This window comes from Podarcis vaucheri (genome assembly GCF_965113315.1).
Source record: "Podarcis vaucheri genome assembly, chromosome: 1".
NCBI classification, from domain to species: domain Eukaryota; kingdom Metazoa; phylum Chordata; class Lepidosauria; order Squamata; family Lacertidae; genus Podarcis; species Podarcis vaucheri.
The window spans coordinates 96,325,947-96,346,620 of NC_138759.1; the positions used below are offsets into that span (position 1 = coordinate 96,325,947).

The 20,674-nt window shown below is 43.8% G+C and overlaps 2 protein-coding genes and 2 long non-coding RNA genes across 10 annotated transcripts in view; 2 read left to right on the forward strand and 2 right to left on the reverse strand.

Annotated features, from left to right (window-relative positions):
• Positions 1-1,463: 1,463 nt before the first annotated feature.
• On the reverse strand, positions 1,464-8,926 carry DBI (diazepam binding inhibitor, acyl-CoA binding protein). The gene is made up of 4 exons (XM_082199891.1): positions 8,786-8,926; positions 6,876-6,993; positions 2,365-2,427; positions 1,464-1,700 (listed from the first exon to the last, which is right to left on the reverse strand). Exons 1-4 carry the CDS (start codon positions 8,792-8,794, stop codon positions 1,624-1,626), a joined length of 267 nt encoding a protein of 88 aa, XP_082056017.1. The 5' UTR covers positions 8,795-8,926; the 3' UTR covers positions 1,464-1,623.
• Positions 2,443-6,134, forward strand: LOC309519113. The gene is made up of 3 exons (XR_014213682.1): positions 2,443-3,086; positions 3,327-4,620; positions 4,838-6,134. It is a non-coding gene; the product is annotated as an uncharacterized lncRNA (long non-coding RNA).
• On the reverse strand, positions 5,797-6,868 carry LOC309519217. The gene is made up of 2 exons (XR_014213756.1): positions 6,450-6,868; positions 5,797-6,145 (listed from the first exon to the last, which is right to left on the reverse strand). It is a non-coding gene; the product is annotated as an uncharacterized lncRNA (long non-coding RNA).
• A 122-nt stretch (positions 8,927-9,048) lies between the features above and the next one.
• The window catches only part of LOC309518945 (UPF0538 protein C2orf76 homolog), a 33,786-nt gene continuing 22,160 nt past the window's right edge, over positions 9,049-20,674 (forward strand). For 2 of the 7 annotated variants that reach the window (XM_082199552.1, XM_082199548.1), the window contains exons 1-5: positions 9,049-9,932; positions 12,063-12,215; positions 13,439-13,489; positions 16,248-16,285; positions 16,431-16,508. In XM_082199552.1, coding sequence (XP_082055678.1) covers positions 9,860-9,932; positions 12,063-12,215; positions 13,439-13,489; positions 16,248-16,285; positions 16,431-16,508 — 393 coding nt within the window. In that variant the 5' untranslated portion in view covers positions 9,049-9,859. The other 5 variants (XM_082199549.1, XM_082199553.1, XM_082199554.1 and 2 more) reach the window with 5 other exon arrangements.

Sequence of the window (20,674 nt, forward strand, 5' to 3'; positions counted from 1 at the left end):
GGCCGCCTGTGAATAGGCAGTTTTCTAAGGCTATGCCTGCATCCAAGGGATTAAGCTGGCTTCCCCCACCCTGTACTGAAGGGTCATCTTTGCTATTTGAAGCTAGATCACAGGGCGACATCCAGTGTCAAGTCATGCTCAGAGCAGACTCCCTGAAGCCAGTGCAATCTAACAACATCTGCCCATTTATTTCAGTGGGTCTAACTCCAGGTATGAAGCAGCTCCTAGTATTTTCACTCCTAGCATTTTCCAAACAACTTGAGGGGAATATGCCTAATGCATCTCATAAGCAGAAGCACTGCACAAGGGCTCTCCCAAGATGGGTTTTCCTGCTGCTCCTCTTGAAACCAGCTCTGAGGGGCGTGGAGAGCGCATAGGTATAGCCCAGCTAGTTAGAGAGTGGTGCTAATAATACCATGGTTGCAGATTCGACAGCTTCACATTTCTGCATTGCAGGGAATTGGACTACATGGTCATCAGCATCCCTTACAATTCCATGATTCTACAAAACTGAAATGCTCGTGCAGGTGACACGTTTCAAATCATGTGTTGTTGAATTCCCCTCCAGTGCTTTACACTACATTATTTGTACAGCTGCTATTGAAGGTGTAGGGATGCATGTGGCGCTGTGGTCTAAACCACTGAGCCTCTTGGGGCTGCCGATCAGAAGGGTGGCGGTTCGAATCCCCGCGATGGGGTGAGCTCCCGTTGCTCGGTCCCAGCTCCTGTCAACCTAGAAGTTCGAAAGCACGCCAAAAAGTGCAAGTAGATAAATAGGTACTACTCTGACGGGAAGGTAAACAGCATTTCCATGCACTGCTCTGGTTTCAGTGTTCCATTGCACCAGAAGCGGCTTAGTCATGCTAGCCACATGACAGGGAAAAACTGTCTGCTGACAAACACCTGCTCCCTCAGCCTGTAAAGCGAGATGAGAGCTGCAACCCCAGAGTCATCTGCAACTGGACTTAACTGTCAGGGATCCTTTTTATTGAAGGTGTGCCCCACACTGGCTGCATTGTTCAATTACAGTAAGTGTGGCATCATTCTGCTTGGCACCTACAAGTTTTACAATAATATTTGTAATGCACTTCCAATCTTACATCAAGAACAAGGCTCCTTAGCCTTCGTGGATTGAACTCACCACTTTTCTGACCAGTGATGTGTCACAGTGTTTGTTCACGCATGAGATGGGCAAGAGACTTGGAATTGTGAAGTAATGTCTGCTCCAGCACTGGAAGCAGCTCTTAATGACTGGCCAAGGGACAAAGAGAGGAAGTGCCATGGGACTCCAGCTAAAAGCAGTCTGTGGCTGGCTTCAGATATTTCAACAGTATCCTGCCATCCATCCTGGAGAGCCAGACAGAGGCTAGCCTCTATACTAGTGGTCCTCTATACAACTTGAGCAGGCACCATGCACAGTAATAGACTCCTCCTGATATGAGATCCACAAGACTACCAACAAGTGAATTTGATAGTGTTTATTATACAAACCATTAGAAGTAAATTTACACAGCTATTAATTATAGAAAGTGGCATCAAGTCTTGGCACTGCCATACTGTGTAACACAGTTTAAGTTAGTAGAGTAAGGCATGATTCCATTTTAAGGCATGCAGGAAAGGGGTTTATTGCATTCCATATTTTTCCTTCAGCTCTTCCACTTTTTTAATATATGCTTTCATTGCATCTTCTTTGGACATTCCTGAAAGAGAAAAAGGATTATGCATGTGAGCAGAGATAAAACATGAAGTAGTGTTCAATCCATGCTAGATCTATGGTATCAGCCTCCTTCCCTCACCCTAGTCACCTAAGCAAGGACTAGGTAGGTTAACCTTTACTTCAGTGGCCTGTGAACACGAATACTCAATTCAGTCTAAAAGATGGCTCAGCTGTATGTCGAAACTGGTGGAGATCATGATCCCTTAAAATGGACAAGGTGGGGAAAGGAAAGCAACAAACAACCTTGACTCCCATGTACATCTTACAAGTTATGTGTTTTGGCTGAAGGAATCTCCTAGCTTCATGGGTACAGAGCTGCGAATCTATGAAAGAAGACTCTTGGCAATTCTAAAGGTGATGAAACAGCCTGCTAGGAGGAGTTTCAACACAGATTCACCCCCCACCTCCCTCACTGCATCCATTGACTCCAGCACATCTGTGCACATGTGGAAACATGAAATGGCTGCAGTATAGCCAGCTTTTGTGACACTGAAACTAAGGGCTTAAAGGAAGGCCATAAAGCTGAAGGAATGAACTGCTAGAGTTAAGGCAAGTAATGTTGATCTATGGGTGAGATTAAGTGGAGTCAGCCATCCCGGTGATTTGATAGCAATTGAGTTGTATTTGCTGTTACACTTAAGGCTTACCTTTCAAGGAATTCCAGGCGTCCCACTTGGCCTTCCCTTTGAAATCAAGCATCCCAGGACGGTCTGAAACAGTGAGATTTTAACATAGTAATGAAACAGCCTTGCTTTCCCCCTACAGTACAAGAGATCGCTTTGGGTATACAAACAAAGGCAAACTGCATGAACTTGCAGGTGCAACTTCTTAAAAATAAAGATGATCATGATCCTGACCAGTCAGAGTCTTATTTAAGTTTCCCATTTAAATTTAAGAGGCAACAGCATGGTTGGGGTATAGATTTTGGCATCCTTTTGTTACTTATTGTTTGTTTTTTGCAGCCTAGAAACAGAAGTTTAGTCCTGCTTGTTAAAGAGCTTTAAGTCTGCCGAATATTTACTTCCTGCACGTTTTTTGTTCATTGTATAGTAAGTTGTTTGTTAACTCTGAGTTCTCATTAGGATAGATCACATTTATCTGTGTGCTGATTCTAGCTGTTTTTCTAAAGTTGATATCCAATCTGGAGGTACTTCCTTGAAGAGTTGCTAACGATAGCAAAGTTGCTCCCTCTCAACTTTTGAAGGACGGCTTTAATCCAAGGATTGTTCAGTCAACATGGCATGTTTGTTCCTGGATGAAGGGTATTTACTAATCATTGTTCAAAATGATTTCACATACATGGTTTAATGTGCAACCTAAAAGCCAACCCGTATTCTCGGAACCAGGATAACCAAGTGCTGGAGAGACGGCAAAATAAGCACCGTATTGCCTACAATGGAGCCCCCTGAACCAAGATGAACAAGTTTCCTTTGGATCATCTAACTCAACTCACTAACACATCAACAGAAGTGCATGCATATTTGTTCTTCCATAAGGTAGGAAGCCTGTGTTGCCAAGTTAGGCAGCCTAGATTTTAAGACAAATATGCCCATACTGGCTACACCTATCAGAAACTGACTCATCAATTCACAACTAATTTTAATGGTAGGCAACTTGCTCAATCTCATGCAGGGTGCAATGCCTTGTAGTTTGACATTAGGGAATCACCCTACATTTTCATGCAAACTGCATGCCATATGTGTTGCAATATTCCATTTGGAAATGAAAAAGAGGATACGAAAAGATAGATTTCTCTCTCTATATATACTTATATCCAAGGACACTTAAGACAACCATTCACTGGGACAGAAAATGCACAGAACATCTCAGGAGCAAGCTCTGGTAGTTACTTGGTGCTCACTTTGGAACCACTGCTGCCATATTGGTTGTTGCACTTCCATCTACAAGGAGGATCCTTTTCAGCAATAAGGAAGACCATATTATTGCACTCTCTTCTCCTCTGATCTACCCAACTAGCCATTCTATAGTACACAGAGATACAGGGGCAGATTCCATTGTGGAAATGTTCACCTGGAACAGACGGCCTCTTCCTTTTGGTTCCAAGCAATTCTGGTTTTTTGGTAACGGATCACAATCTCCATCCTACCATGTTATTTTGCATTACAGCATCCTCCAAAGGATCAAATGAACTCTGAGCCAGCAACTTCTCATCTGGCTTCCAGTTAACCATTTGTGCCTTGGCCTACTGTAGTGGCTACCATACCAGAGCAGCCTTTGTTTCCTTGGCAATCTACTGAACACCAGCATTTGGTCTAGTAGGTTTGTCCGTATTTGACTGCTCTTTCAGAAGGACTTGCCTGAAAGCTCAGGATGGTCAAATATTGCCCTTTGACCTACTTTCCGTGCCTGTGCTTAGGAGTGGCTGGAGAGGGGTGGGGCGTACATAAATGAATGTATTGTGCTCAGGTTCTACGATTAGCATTTCAGAATGAATTGCACGCAAACACAGCACTGTCATTTTTACCCCAGGATTGGCAATGGGGCTATTCATGAAAACCAGCTGCTTGCAAGGTCCTGGGTGACCTTTAGCTCTAGTTGGCACTGTCATCCCAGAGGGAAGCTAAGCTACTGCCTGACCCTTGCACTGCTGGCACTGGAAGCGGGGGCAATTAGCCAAGAGTTTCAGGTCCCCCTCCTGCAGCATGTCCATCAGTAACCACATTGTTGCAAAATAAAACAGGGGCACTCATGTCAGTCTTCTGGCTGGTCCCGTTATCAAGAACCAGTATGCTATCCTTTATTCATCTACCAAGCCTTTCTCCCCTCCCCATCCTCCAAAACACACACAAGCTACAGAAACAGCAGAATAATGCCTAGACTTTCCATCCAGTTTTACGTACAGAAACTGGACTCCCTTTTCAGCTAACTTCCCTGCGTTTGGAGTTACCCAATACAGTGGTACCTCGGGTTACAGATGCTTCAGGTTACAGACTCTGCTAACCCAGAAATAGTACCTCGGGCTAAGAACTTTGCTTCAGGATGAGAACACAAATCACGCAGCGGCAGCGGGAGGCCCCATTAGCTAAAGTGGTGCTTCAGGTTAAGAACAGTTTCAGGTTAAGAACGGATCTCCAGAATGAATTCAGTTCTTAAGCAGAGGCACCACTGTAGGCTGAACCACCAAGTAGGTTGGTAGATCAGGGTACCAACTGTGGCAACAAGAATGGCCTCTAAGAGCAACTAGTCATTCTCGTGATCAGTACAAAAGTTGTGTTTGCATGACGCTCTCGCACCAAGGTTTAAACAAAACCAAAGTTAAAGGAAGCAGACATACAAGGGCTTTAACTTCCCAAGTATCTTTAGGGCTCTTCAGAATAGTTGCTTGTAGGACACCCCAACCTGACTTCAGCTACTTATTGATACTCCTGCAAAGGATATCTAAATATTAAACCTCCCCCTGCCCCAAACAGTGCTATCCAGTGCAACATGAAGACTCTATAGGTGTGCTTTTAGTTGTAAGATACCAAATGGGTGCTTCTGTCCTCGACTAGCGAATCTGATAGTTTCACCCTCCTCTTGAAAGATGAAACCCAAGTGTAATACTAGGCTGTTATGCGAACCCTAGTCTAGCTGTGCAATAGTCTGCTATCTCAGCTCCAGCCAACTAAAAGTGGCCCAACCTATCCTTTTGGAACTCACTTTCTGAACACTCGTCCAATAGGATACTTGGAGTGCCAACATGGCAAGACATCCAAAGCAGCAGACCCATTCATATCCTGCTTAACTGTTGTACTGCAATACTGGGCAAGGGTTGTGGAGAGGGGTAAAGAGGATCTGGTTGTAGCTTCTAAAGGCAGTCGCTCCAACTCATAGCAAGTTCCACTGGAACAGAGTTTACAGTTGTGATTCTCACACGCAGCAGTTTCACAAGTTCTATGCCAAGGACCCTCACAGAAAAGGCATTTTGTTTTGAGTTGTGTGCAAATCAGAGCAAGCTTTGTCGCAAGTATCTTTCAGAGCTGCAAGTGCTCCTAGCCCAAAGCTCTTGAGAGTCAGTTAGACTAGGACACCAATAAGTTAAGCAATGCCCTGAACTACTGGATTGGGTAAATTGCTTCACTTAGAACATGGAATCTCTGCAAGGATCGGACAACTCGTCCTGACTAGGCCTTTGAAATGTAGAACATTTCTGCAGGCACTACTGCAAGTTACATCCCACTTGAAGTTTCTACTTTTTCATAATAACCAGCTAAATCTGGCTACACTCCTTGAAGTACACGAGCTATTACATATTTTAAAAGAGCTGCTGTAGCAGAAGTTACCAGTTATGGTCACTTCAATAGGGAGACTTGATGTGAAATGATGTACCTGAAACTATAGATTGCTGCAATATTACTTTTTAATCCACTTATTTATGTGCTGTTGTATGAAATCTATGCACATCGCAGGACTTGCTGTAGCTCCATGCTATGTACAGTGGTGCCTCGCAAGACGAAAAGAATCCGTTCTGTGATTCTCTTCGTCTAGCGGTTTTTTCGTCTTGCGAAGCAAGCCCATTGACGGATTAGCGGATTAGCGCTATTAGCAGCTTATCTGCTGATCGGATCAGCTGATAAGCGGCTTAGAAAAAGGGGGGGGGAGGAAAAAAAACCAGCAGGAACTCACAAGACATTGTCGTCTTGCGAAGCAAGCCCATAGGAAATTCGTTTTGCGAAGCACCTCTAAAACGGAAAACTCTTTCGTCTAGCGAGTTTTCTGTCTTGCGGGGCACCACTGTATGCAAGCAGTAGCAACTGATGCTTTTAACTATTTATGGTATGAAGCAGATTTTGAAAGAGGTTATAAGCAGCTAAGTAAATTGCTTGCTATTGCAAGTTGCTTTCAAGCAAACGAGCAAGTCTGAAATGAAAGGCAAGTTGATCTCATTGAAAGGCTGCCCTGGGCATTTACTCTGTACTGAGGGAGCACATTTACTATCAAGTGTTACATGCAGTTAATATACCCAGATTTAACTTACGGTGCTCATTTGGACTCACAGCATATAGGATCTTTACCTATCTGGTGTGAGATACGTTACATTTCAGTATATAGTAGTTTATAATTCTCAATGAAATAACTCAACAGATTAGGATGAAAGAATTGCTCAAGGAGCAATCCCTAAGCATGGATTTGAATGTGGTGTGAAGTTAACTCATACCTGTATTTACATCTCCAACTGTGGCCTGCTTGTAATGGCTATAGATATCCAGCATTTCTTGATCTGTTGGTTGGGTCTTCAGCTTCTTGACTTCTTCTGCAGCTTTTTCAAACTCTGCCTATTTCAAATAAGGATTCAAATTAAGGGATTTACTGCTGTTCAGTACACTTAATGTAAAGGTAAAGGCACCCCTGCCCGAACGGGCCAGTCTTGACAGACTCTGGGGTTTGTGTGCCCATCTCACTCAAGAGGCCGGGGGCCAGCGCTGTCCGGAGACACTTCCGGGTCACGTGGCCAGCGTGACAAAGCTGCATCTGGCGAGCCAGCGCAGCACAGCACTTAATGTAGGCAAACATAATTTATCTAAATCATAATAAATTTTAGCACCAAACTTTTTAGAGCTTCATGAACTGTGGTACAGTCCTTTACATGTTTACTTTGAAATAAGTCCCACCAGGTTAGTTGGACTTACTCCCAGACAAGCATGCATAAGATTCAAGGTGTGAGAATTTAGCTGGGCAAACAGTGTGGAGATTTGAAGCTTGATAATTATCCTGAGGGTGGAAGGTTGCAAAATGAGTTGCTTTACTAACACTTGGCAGAAAAGCTGTCCCAGCACGACTTACGGGGGCTGCCTCCAATGTTGCCCAATTTCTTTTCAAGTTCCTGCAAGCCACTTTCACCCAGACACTGCACACGTCACCAAATGCTGCCGGATACCTTGAGCAAGCTGCTCATGCACTTGGCAGCGGAAGCCACAAGGGGCCATTATCTCCAGCTGCATTTGCATGCTTTTTCCCAGGCCCAACTTTGTAAATTCTCTTGTTGCATCCAGTCAGCATGCTAAGGAATCCTTTCACACAAGAGCCTCACATACCATAAAAACTGAGGTTTTATCACCTATCCTTCAACCACTAGATCAGTTAGGCAAAAGTGCCTGTTCCAGATTGGGGGCGGGGGTGGGAGAGAGAGAAAGAGAAGAAAAGGCTGCCTGTACAGTACAGTGGTGCCTCGCAAGACAAAATTAATTCGTTCCGCGAGTCTTTTCGTCTTGCGAAGCATGGTCCATCGCAACTGCGCCTCTTCAAGCGGCTTTAAGAAAAACGCGAACAAACTCGCAAGACATTTCCCATAGGGAAATTCGTCTAGCGAAGCAACGCAAAAACCGAAAAACCCTTTCGTCTAGCGAGTTTTTCGCCTTGCAAGGCATTCGTCTTGTGGGGCACCACTGTATTAGCAATTCTAAACAACAAGAACTCAGCTTCAAGCTATTATGCATAAGGACTGCAGACCCACTGTGCAAAATCTTGAAAGTCTAGCTTCTGAAAAGTTTCAACCACCATGACTGAAGATACAAAGTAACAGCTTTGGAAGAATTTTTAAGAATTTACTTGGCTAGTACACGCTTCACATTTGTGGTTTTATAATGATCACTGGCTATTGTTTCAGAAGTAGCGACCTACTTTTAAGAGTTGGCCGCAACTTTGCAGAGGAATAAGCCCCTGGAGAACTTCGCACTGCCTACCAAGGCACAAGCGCGTGCTCTGCAATGGGAGAACAAGGGCGCTTCATTTCTCCTCCTCCTCCCGGACGAGGAAAGAAAGAGACCCCCCCTCATTCCGGGCCGCCTATATTGCGGGGTGGGCTTTGTGTGGGTGCTTGCAGGAGCAAGATAAAATAGAAACTTATTAGGCAGCGGCCAGAGGGAGAAGTGCGGAAGACACACTTCCAACTAGAAAGAAAGCAGGAACAAGACCTCAATAGAGGTGCGTACACCCTTCCACCGACTGCTGCAAAGAGAAGCGAAACCGACACTGAGAAAAGCCTAGCGAAAGAGAAGCAGACTTGCCGCGCCTGCAAAGGGGGGGATGTATTGGAAGAGCGCCCTTTCGTTAGGGGAGGGGGCTTACCTGTGCCATGGTTGCAGAAGCGCGCAGCGACCTCCTCCCGATGCAACAAAAGGCTGAACTGCGCCCGTTGCAGCTTCTTGCTCCAGAGTCTCTATTTCACGAATCAGCCCAGCTCACGCGGCCAATCAGAAGAGAGGGGGCAGGCGCTCGCCGGCCTTTGTTCCCACTGCGATTCGGCAAGCGGGTGGGACTGACGGGTGAAAGGCAACGCCTGATTCCAATGGTGGCCACAGATGTACGCATAACCAAAATGCAAGACTAGCCCACTTCCCTGGTTCCTTATGTTGTTTGAAGACCCTCTTCGCGAGTGAGGCAAAGGCCCATGGGCGTAGCCAATACTGTATTTTTGTTAGGGAAGGGCAGGACTTTTGTTAAGGGCGAAAGAACCGACGTGATTGGCCAATTAAGCAGGCATTCCTATTGTTTTACTTGATCTGGGCAGGGGGCAGCTGCCCCTCCTTTGGCTACGCCCATGACAAAAGCTGATAAAAATTCATATTAAGGATTCATATTAAGGTTAAAGTAAGCAAGTATTTTGGGGGGATGGGGGAAAAGCAACAACAACGATGACGTCTATCGAGGAAGCTGCGGGCTGCACATAAGGACTTTCGGAAGTCGTGCGCGTGCATGCATCCTGAGCTTAATTCGAACTTTAAAAAGCAGGCAGCCGCGATTATTAATGGACCGTCCAGCGCCTGCGGGCTTGTTTTTTCGTTTGCAGAGGTAATGCTACGATAGGTGGACTTTGCAAGCCGGGGTTTCTTTTTTTATGTTCTGAAGCAAAACTGCATGCTCAGAATAGCTACGGTTCTTATCTGGGGTAAGAACTCTTGATTAGCAATTTCAAATCATGGAAATTCCCTTAATTGATAGATGCAGACTATGCTGAGAAAATGTCATGATTTCTATCAATGCGCGGCTTTCCCCCATTCTTGACCCGCACATGGAGTATTCGAACAGACTAGTCGACAGCCGGAAGTATATCAACGTTAATGACGGCGGCCTCTGGATAATAAGCGTAATTAGGCGAGGGGGCGCCCGCCCGAAAAGAGAAGCGCCTGCAGTCGAAAGGGAATGCCGAACGCGCAGCTTCAAGCCCTAGACCCCACCTCGCCAAAGGAGAAGATTGTTCCCGTCTCCGTAGACCGTAAATCATGCTATTTTAATATGAAACTGAGCGGTTGATTTGTGTCTCAAGGCAACTTCAGCGCATTAAATATTTGCTGCGACGAAAGGAGCGTTTTGCAGTATTAACAGTGGGCTACACTGCAGGGTTGTCATAAGCCACTATTGGCCACAGCCTTCTCCCCAGCCTGCAACAATGGGGAGAATGGACTGTACCGCAAAGCAATTTCAATACATTTTAAAATTCTGATTACACTTTTCACGCGAATGTAAACGTGAATAATAATAATAATAAAAATAAATTATACCCCGCTCATCTGGCTGGGTTTCCCTAGCAACTCCGGGCAGCTCCCAACAGATTCCGCTGTACAGTGCAAATCCCAAATAAAGCAGAGAACATGAAACACGTATGTAAACCTCTCTGAGTTTCAAGAACGTGTATGTATATAAGATTGCAGGTTAAGCTTTCTACAAGTTCCATATCTCTATATTTCCCATATAGTGTTAACCGGCCATGGGTTTTGCTCTCTCTATGGACAAAGTTGCCGTCAATTATAAAGGGACCAGTGGGCGACGCAACTCCGCCAGTAGGGCGGGAGAAATGTGCTCGCGACAGCCAATCGTTGGCGAGTTCGTGGAAGGCGTTTGCAGAGGAGGCGAGGCTGTGTCTGGAGGCAGCCGGGGAAACGCGGCGTCTAAGTACAGTACCAGGACGTGGAAGACCTCTGCCTGAGATTGGGCCACGTATTTGGAGGGAAGGCGTTTGCCTGGAGCGCCGGTGAGGCAAAGTGCGGGGAGCATGAGGAGAGCGGGATTCGTCGTGCGAGTTGGTCGGGGATTCCCAGTAGCAGCAAGAATGACATTTCCTAGGCATGAGAATGGTGTCAAGCGCAGAATTGCTCCACGTTCTGTTTGACACTTTGGTTGGTCGCTATAGTGGTTTTGCAGAGGATTGACGCAATTATTTATATATTGGCGCCCGCCATAAGGTGATTTCACCACTCTGAGCTAAGTGGTGGTGCTTCGTCCCTGCACCGCTACACCATTGAGCAAGAGACCAATTAAAAAAAAAAAGAGTTTGGAGTGATACTCAGGGAGATTTGGGTTGGGTGGCTCCGACCCCAGTGCCCTGGTACATTGTGTGTAGCGAAAAATAGTATCTGGGAGAGTACAACGTTTGTATTTGTGCATTATGAGCAAATGTACAGTTCATGGTGCTAAAAACTAAGTGTCTTAGTTAGACACAGCGCTGCTTGACTTTTACATTATGCCACCGTGTGGTATTGGTGTAGCTTGCATGGCTCTGAACGTGCCAGACCAAAAGTGGGTGGGGCAACCGATGTGATTCTTAAACAAACACCCTTTTACTTAAATGGTTAAAACGACAAAATAGTATATTCTAGCAAATAAGGTACAGCAAGTAAATGAAACATCTGTTTACAATACAAACCGTATTACAACAAACTGGAAGTGGCACAAGAATGAACATTGTAAAAACTTTGCTAAATCACCGATTAAACAATCTGGCCTTTTGAACAGCAGGGGTATTTTTTTGTTTGTTTGTTATTATGCTATGTATTTTTGTGTTTTATATTGTAAACCTCCCTGTGATCTCAGGATGGAGGGCAGTATAGAAATTTAATAAATATTACTCACACAATAGTACCTGCAAGTCACCATTTTAGATTTGTTTCAATAGGTTACATATTGTCAACTGCTTAGAGGTTTTATTGCAGTCAAGCGGTATATAAATTTTGTTCACTTGAAAGTGAGTAGAATCCTCAATTGGTGCCGGAGGGGAATCCTTCCAGTGCAAATGCTAGATTCAAAAGAATGATACAGTATTCCACAGGGCAGGGATAGGTTAAATTCCCCTTTGCTGTCTACTACAACCCTGCCAATTGTTAGCCCCTAGGGGCTGCTCTTTGTGTGTGTGTGTATATATATATAAAGTTCTGGTTAGATATCAATATGCATTTTGGGTACAATTCTTTTATGTACAACGCTGGAATACATCTTAAACAAATAAACAAAAGAACTTGAAGTTTTTTGCTACTGAAACATTGATTGTACCCAATGCTAGGACCTTATGCTCTTGTTTTTTCCAAAAGCAAGCTCCTTCATTATGTTGCTTTACATTTTTGCCTTCCAGGTATTTGTTGGATAACTCACATGTCATCGGAAGACATTACTGTCACTGTTCGTCTAGTTCGCTCCTTTGAGCACCGTAATTTTAAACCTGTTGTGTACCATGATGTTACTCTGGATCAGACTGTCGGAGAGTTTATTGAATTTGTGAAGAATGGTAAGAAACTGTTACGGCTGGCTAGTGCTTCTTGGTGTGCCAAGGAACATGTGGCGGGGGGGGGAAGTGGGGGAACACTGCCCCATGCTGATAGGCCCCAGGGAAAAGCTGTAGCCTAGTGCTTTGCATGCAAAAGGTACCAAGTTCAATCCCTGGCATCTCTAGGTAGTGCTGGGAAAAGCTCCTTCCTGAACCCCTGGGAAGCCAGTCAGTGTTCATGATACTAGGATAGATGAACCCAATGGTCTGATTTGGTATAAGGCAACTTCCTATGTTTTTACTATGTCATCGCCTGGATGAACAACGCTCTAGGCATCCGTAGGTTCCATTTTGTTGCTCATTCTTCAGAGGACCCTCAGCATCTCAGAGACATGTCACACATAAGGCTTCCTGCAGTTATGGATCTACAGTGGTACCTCGGGTTACATATTCTTCAGGTTACATACGCTTCAGGTTACAGACTCCACTAACCCAGAAATAGTACCTTGGGTTAAGAACTTTGCTTCAGGATGAGAACAGAAATTGTGCTCCGGTGGTGCAGCGGCAGCAGGAGGCCCCATTAGCTAAAGTGGTGCTTCAGGTTAAGAACAGTTTCAGGTTAAGAACGGACCTCCGGAACAAATTAAGTACTTAACCCGAGGTACCACTGTAATAGTGTGGATGGAATTCATGGGATTATGATGACTGTTCACAGATACTGGGATGTATTGTACATGATTTTAACCTGTAATTTCAAACATCCTTTGGTACACTTAATGTGCCACTATAAGCCTTTTCCATGGTTTTTTTTGAACTTGGATTCCATTGATTTGTATGACTTGGACTGCAGGAGCACTTACTTGGGAGTAAGCTCCATTGGACACAGATGAACATATTTTTGAGTAGACATGCATAGGATTGTGCTGCTGGTTCTAAGAACAGATAATAACTGTGGGCAGGATTCACTTAAAGCAGGAGCCCAGGGCAAGAACTTCTGCTTGTGAAATGGGGCTTCCCCCATCTTCTCCCCATGCCCCCCCCCCCAAACTGGCTCTGGGGGGCTTGGGAGAACCCTCAAAAGAGTGTGCAGGGGAAGTAGGGATGATTGCTCCACCTGGAAAGCTGAAATGCTTATACAGATGGAACAACTGGAAGAATGCAGTGTTGAATTTTACTCATTGTGTGCATCTTGTTAAATCCAAGTGAAAATTGTTAATGTTCCTTTTCAACATTTTTCCCCCTAGATGTGGTATTAAGGGCAGGGCTTCCACCTCCTTTTAAAAAATATAGATATGGTATGTATCTTTCCTTGCACTTCCATTAAATTGGTTTATTTGCATCGGGGTTAGCCTGTGATGCCCTCTGGATGTTGTTGGACTACAACTCCCATGAGCCTCAGCTAGCTTGGTGAGGGATGATGGAAGATGTAGTTCAGCAACATCTGGAGGGAACCTAATTAGATACCCATTGTGGTTTTTTGTGAGGGGAAGCTGGATGTAGAGGTTGGGCTGGAAAATAATTGGGAGTTTTGGTTCCATGACAGGTTAAGCTTTACCTCATGGAATAATTAAACAGTTGTACATCTTGGAATTCATTTCAGTATTAGCCTGCAGATTATTCATGCTGGTGTTAATTGGCAGCATTGTCTTTTGGGTATTAATTTTTTTATCATCTTCCTTAAGTGCCTTTTAAACTCGCCTCACATGTTGAAGTGCTGCTCATGACCCACAATCCTTTGAAACTGCAGTTTCCTCCGTGCTTCTGCATTTCAATATCCAGCAACTAATTGTGAGGTCAGAAGGGGTAGCCAAGCAGGAGCAAGAAGCATGGAATGAGAGGCTTACGTACGGAAAGAATTTACATAGTAAATAAGAAGAGAGTGGGAATGAGGCTGGAGGTAAACAGGAAAGAGCTTAAGTATGAATTTGTGAAACGGATATAAAATTAAAGCAAAGTATTTTATTAATCATTGAAAACAAACAGGATTTGGGCTGCAAAATCAAATATATTTGATTTGGCAATATAGTATATATAATATATCTAGCTCGGAATCTGACATTTTGAAAACTTTCAACTTTCAGGGAGCAACAATTAAACAGCAGGTTTCTCTTGCTTGTTGTCAAGAAGATCTAGGCTTGGCTCAGGAGTTACAGGGGACATTTGTAGTGGTTACTAAGAGAGTTTGTGTACTGGTCCAGTAAACGCTTCCGCTGCGCCACCAGCAACAGCTCTCTTTGCAGAGCATTAATTAAGTCCAGTGCAGAGATTCTTGTTGCAGTACAAGCTTCAGAGTCTCAGCAGCAAAGAAATAACGACACAGGGAAGCCTGTCTTTCCAAAGACAGGTTTATTGCAGAAAGATAACAGAAACACCTCCGGAGCTTTCGGACATTTTTGCTTCACGCCCCACAGACAGAAAACAAACACTCTTTATATACTGAGCAACTTAACAACTTAACGAGCTTGACTACTTAAAGTTACATGACATTGCTAACTTGCCAGCGTCTTAGGTTTCATACCCTAACAGTTACTAGTTGCAGTGCTTTGCAGTTCAGCCCTGTCTTGGGATAGGGGGAGAAACTGAATTCAGTTTGCCTTTAATGCTGAATGTATCAAATTTGCATTTTCTGAAACAAAGTTCTCTAACCAGTGTTTACAAACATGCACATAGCTGGGGAAATGTGTATAAAAATGAATATATTAGTGAAAACAGCATGCAAAACATACAGTACCATATTAGGAAAAAATCCTTGCAAAATGTGTACATTAGGTGAAAATAGCATTAAAATTTTAATGAAACAATAGCACTAAATTTTAATGATCATATGGAAAAATTGCAAACTGCTGCAGCATCTTGGAGAACTGAGTTTAAGATTGAAAAAATAAGAAACTGAGAACCGAAACTGACAGGTTTCGCCCTCTCCCACCCAATCCATTATAGTTCTTCACTAACTGTCGGCAAGAAAACAGCAGTTTAGCTAATGGATGGGTGGTTTTTTGGTTGTGAACATTTGCCTTTTGCCTTGCTTTGTTAATGCATAACATAATAATGGTTACAAAAGCAGCAGGTATTGAGAATAAGAAACCAGAGTGCAATTCTCAGAAAAAAGCAGCCATTTGAAGCACACCTACTTTAAAATAAAATGCTGCTCATAGCTTGAGGGTATGACTTTCCTGAAAACACCGATAGGTGGGCTGGACGTTCAGCAACAGTATAGCAATTGCAAGACATGGTGGTTGTTTCATATTTTTACTGAGATTACTTTAAATAGGTGATTGCCACTTACTTTGCAAAGGTAAAGAAAAAGTCAGTTGTAATGTGGCCTCTCTGTGCTTGGTATAAATGGTCCTCAGTGAGTGTCCTTAGCCAACACCACCAGCTTTTATATTTCATGCACAATTCAGCATGTTTGTTGCAAGTAGAGGTTTATCACGTAGGGATGCATTCTGAGGTTGCCTCCAATCTGGATTGGGAAACTGTATATCAGGAAGAAAGACGATCTCGTATCACACAACTTTTTATTTTACTGAAATTCTGATTAACAGTTTAAAAAAGGACCTGCTTTCTGTGTGTGCGTGAGTTTTTACTTTTAAAACATATAACTACTAATCAAAACTGCGATTGGAAATTCAGATTCATTTTGTGGCTTGAATTCTGCAGCCTATACTGTCAAAACTGGGTTTTTAATTTATTTGTATTTTTGAGTAGTCTTAAGGATTCTGCTCGGCTTTTGTGTTCAGGGCTTAATGGATGTGAGATTAGATTGCATGTTTCTAAGTATATAAACCTTCTACAGCTAATTCCGTTAGTATTTTTGAGCTTGTAAAGAACAAGTCTCTGTTGAATTCGGAGGGATTTTCTAGGATTGTGATGATGTTGTACTGCCTGTCCAATTCTAGTTGAGAGAAGCAAAATAAGAAGAAAAATATTGCAAGGTAACAAATGTGCGGGAAGAATGTATGGTGTGATGCACAAGACCTTAGATGGAGCATTATAGCTAAATGCCAGTAGAAGAAACAAAAAACCTATCTCAGAGCAAGCAATCTCTTTCAGATACAATGAAGATTCTTCACCAGGCGCATGGCTCTAAGGTACATCTTATGACTGCTCACTCCCCTCCTAAATCTCTCTAAATTTAATTTGTTCATGCTGGAAGGTGCCTGCCTTCTAGTAGGGTATAATGTTATTTGACTACTCCATATTTATTTTCATCCCCTCCTCCCCCTCTATTTCTAGACCAATGAACTCGTCGTGAGTTTAGAAGATGATGACAAACTCATTTTGGCAGAGGACAGCACCCTGAAAGCCGCTGGCGTAGGTTGGTAGTGGGCTGGGATTGACTGGGGCCTTCGTTCGTTGTGCTTGTCATTATCCTGGCTGATTATGTTTGGATAGCCTGCTGAAAAGCAAATGCTAAACCTGATGTTCCGTACGCAACCTGACTATTATTGAGGACCAGTGTATGTGTGCTTAACGTACATTCAAATCATTGGGTTTGAGCGCCCCATGTACCTCTCTTCAGAATGCTAATGGGGGTATTCCCTCTGTCGTCCCGCCCCCACCGCGAAATAAAAAGGTTATGCTTGGAATTCTGTTGAGGGTAATTTTAAATGACTGACAGCTTGGTTATTCGTACCGTGCCTGCCTCATCTTTTCAGCGACGTTTACACTGATGCTTCAGTTGGAAATTTAAGCAGTGTAACTAGTGAGGAGTAATGAGGAGAGCCTGTTCAATAATGTGCAGTTCTGGAGAGTCACCAAGATCACTTGAGAGGGAATACAAGTATAAAAAGGGCATATTGGAACACACTTGCTTGCTACCCAATTGGGAAGTGCCATACATAGGCCATGTCACTCAGTGATAAATGCAAGATAACAGTGTTGTGTGGCAAACCAGGTGTCCGCTGGGTGGGTGTAAACTTTTGCTCCACATAAGCCAGCTGAACTTCTGAAACATTCGTTGAGCAGGTAGCGATCACATCTCATTCGATTCACGCTATACGAAAAAGAAAAGTAAGCTTTTGGGTTGATACTCTGGCTGGCCTGTGAGGTAGTCAAACTGCTCAGGCTTACTGCTAGCACAAGAGGAGAGCTAGGTTCTGGTCTTTTGTTTACTGGACCAGCAAGCTTCCCAGTTAACTGCTGAGATTTTAAATATATGTATTTTAAAAGAAAATTTTACTGGTTTTTAAACAAGTACAAATACAATAACCATTAAACACTTATCCCACATTACAGCTAATGGTGCTTGTTTTATCCCTTGTCTCTATACACTTGCTTATATATTCAGCAATCAAATGTATTACTTGATGAAGAGATTTTAAATATTAAATTAGTAAGGTGTGTCAGGGCATTTCTGCATTCAATTAATTTTGGTGAAAACCTGGTATTTCCAGATGTTTGGCACTATAACTCTCCATCATGCTTAGCTCTTGCTGGTGGGGGCTCATGGGAGTTGCAGTGCAAAACACGAGGAGGGCACCTGACTGGAAAGCTGATGCAGTGTTGTTAAAAGCTCTGCACCTATAGGGGAGCTTCATTAGGAAGACCTTCCTGACAGTAAGAGCTGTTCGACAGTGGAATTTGCTGCCAAGGAGTGTGGTGGAGTCTCCTTCTTTGGAGGTCTTTAAGCAGAGGCTTGACAATCATATGTCAGGAGTGCTCTGATGGTGTTTCCTGCTTGGCAGGGGGTTGGACTCGATGGCCCTTCTGGTCTCTTCCAACTCTATGATTCTATGATTACGAGACAGTGATACGCTGTAGCCTGCACGGCTGGCCTCTTTCTCCAAGCAGAAATATGCTTTTGCTTCTGTAAGGGAAAATTTCCTTTGCTTCTTGGAAGTGTTCTAAAGCAGCTGTTTAGTGGAACACCGGTGGGATCTGCAGCAAAATGTTACAGCATGGAGGTGGCTGTTCCATCCCATCTCTCCAGTTTTTCCTGCCTCTCTCCGACAGTCAGCATTCCATGGTCTCTGAGCATACGCAGCCCTCATTGGATTGTTTTGGGCTCTTATCCCCCTTAGGGCTTCTCTCTCCCTTCCTAAAGCTTTTTGCACCTCTTCAAACTTTTCAGTCCCCCTCCTCCCACCCCTTTCTTGCCCTCTGACAGTAGCCTTTTAGCTACATAAGCAATGGCACTCACAGTGTAAACATCAGGAATGGAGGGAATGACTATGGTTATAAACAGAGTAATAGGGATGCGGGCTTTCCAGAAATGTTTGAATTGGCTCATTTAGGCTAATTTGCATATTTGGCTAATTTGTAAAGGGTAATTATCATTGGAAAATGTTATGGCGCCCTAGAGAGTGACCTGACTTTGCATGCTGATGCTGCTTGGATTTTGTAAGCAAATCCAACCACTTTGAAGCTGCCAGTTCCCGTATTTGCAATTGGCATCCATTAATTGTTGCTAATGAACTTATGGAAATGGAAAACTTTGCATGGGGTGGGGGGGAAAGCTCCAGAATTCTTATCATCTGCACTGAACCAGAAACATGGGCAGCTGCTATGTAGGTATACTCTCAACGAAAGCCCTGGAACAGATGAGTCCTGTAAGAACCTAAATCAGAAATGCCCAAACTCGGCCCTCCAGATGTTTTGAGACTACAACTCCCATCATCCCTAGCTAACAGGATCAGTGGTCAGAGATGATGGGAGTTGTAGTCCCCAAACATCTGGAGGGCCGAGTTTGGGGGTTGCCTGACCTAAATGCTTTTTTGCTGTCTTGTGAGATTGGCTTTCTTAGGCCAGTCTTCTCATGGTGGAGATGTAGGAGGCAGGCATTAAAGGAAGCTGTATACCTTTTGCCTGAATATTTGGACCATAGAAATTTTGCTTCATGAAGTGGAAGAATTATGTTCAACCCTCCCCCAGAATGGGGTTCTCAGCTGGTGAAACACTTAATGAATTGAATTTGAATTGAACAATCAAATTGACCAATTAAATTGAAAAGCTAAGAGACCTGGGCACTTTTAAAAAGACTCTATGATTGAATTGAGTCAGATACAGAGGGCTGTCATCACTGCCCCTTTTTACTGTTTTGGTTTGGCTAGTGATGTAGCCCAAGAAGATACAGAGGAGGGGATATGGACCTTTGCGTTCTCTACTTTCTGAAGTTGGGAAATGCATCCTTCCTTTATGGCAGGGGTGCAGAAACTTGCAGCCTTCCAGCTGCTGTTGGACTCCCAACTCCTAAAAGCCCAACATGCTTGGCCAGAAACCAGGGCTGTGCCACAAGTTACCCACTTCTCAACCTGTGCTGCTGCTGCTGCTGCTTCTTTGGCGATCACTTGTAGCCAAGTAAGATTGTCTTCCATAAACACAGTTTTAACAGTGAGTCCATAAGTGACTGTGGAGGCCAGTTCTGGATCCACATGTCCTTCCACAGCAGGGACATAGATTTCCGGGCGGGAGTTGATCATGGTAAGGGTTTGCCAAGCGTGCCTTCCTCTTAGCACGTTTCTCCCTTTCATTCTGAGTTTGAGCATCTTCAAAACCCATGACACCTTTGGTAAAGGCTGTTCCCCAACTGGAGCGCTTGCATGCCAGTGTTTCCCAGTTTTTGGTGTTTATACTACATTTTTTAAGATTTGCCTTGAGAGAGTCTTTGAACCTCTTTTGTTCACCACCGGCAATGCGCTTACCATTTTTAAGTTCAGAGTAGAGTAGTTGCTTTGGAAGACGACAATCTCCTTGTCACAAGGAGGCTCTAGTAACTAAACCAGAAAGATCCTGAATTCAAAGAAATGTGGTTCCTGAGGGAGTGGACAGTGGGGGTCAGTGTGTGAACCTGAAGCTTGCTGCTTATTTCTCCCAGGTTATAAACCCAGGAGTGAAATGTTATATGCAGGTTGAGTCTTTTAAAAGAGGCCCTGTTGAACAAGTGTACTCTGTATCCATGGGGCCTCTTTTAAAGGACTCACCCTGTAGAAACAGGCCCTATAACTGGAAGTGCTTGGGAGAATAAACTTTTTTTTAAATTGGCAACAATTGTCTGATAAATAAGGTTTAACTGTCTCGTGGGGAAGGGCTGGAACTCAGTAGAACATCTGCTTTGCATGCAGAAGGCTGAAGATTTATCTTATTTATTTATTTAATTTATATTCTGCCCTATCCTCACAGAAGATTCAATCCCCAGCATGTGAAGAAGCTCAGCCAGAAACCTTGTGAGAGCTGCTACTGACAATACTGAGCAAAATGGACCAGTGGTCTGCCTTGACTTAAGGCAGCATCCCACAATCTCCCTTTTGTTTTGCAAGTACAGTGGTACCTTGGGTTACAGACACTTCAGGTTACAGACGCTTCAGGTTACAGACTCCGCTAACCCAGAAATAGTACCTCGGGTTAAGAACTTTGCTTCAGGATGAAAACAGAAATCATCCAGCGGCAGCGGGAGGCCCCATTAGCTAAAGTAGTATCTGAGGTTAAGAACAGTTTCAGGTTAAGAACGGACCTCCAGAACAAATTAAATTCTTAACCCG

Bases quoted from the DNA above. Each gene is read 5' to 3' on its own strand.
- DBI (XM_082199891.1), bottom strand. The intron at 2,428-6,875 runs GTATGAGTTAAC...TCACTGTTTCAG, and splicing joins AGTTGGAGATGTAAATACAG to ACCGTCCTGGGATGCTTGAT. The intron at 1,701-2,364 runs GTAAGCCTTAAG...TTTCTCTTTCAG, and splicing joins CGCCTGGAATTCCTTGAAAG to GAATGTCCAAAGAAGATGCA.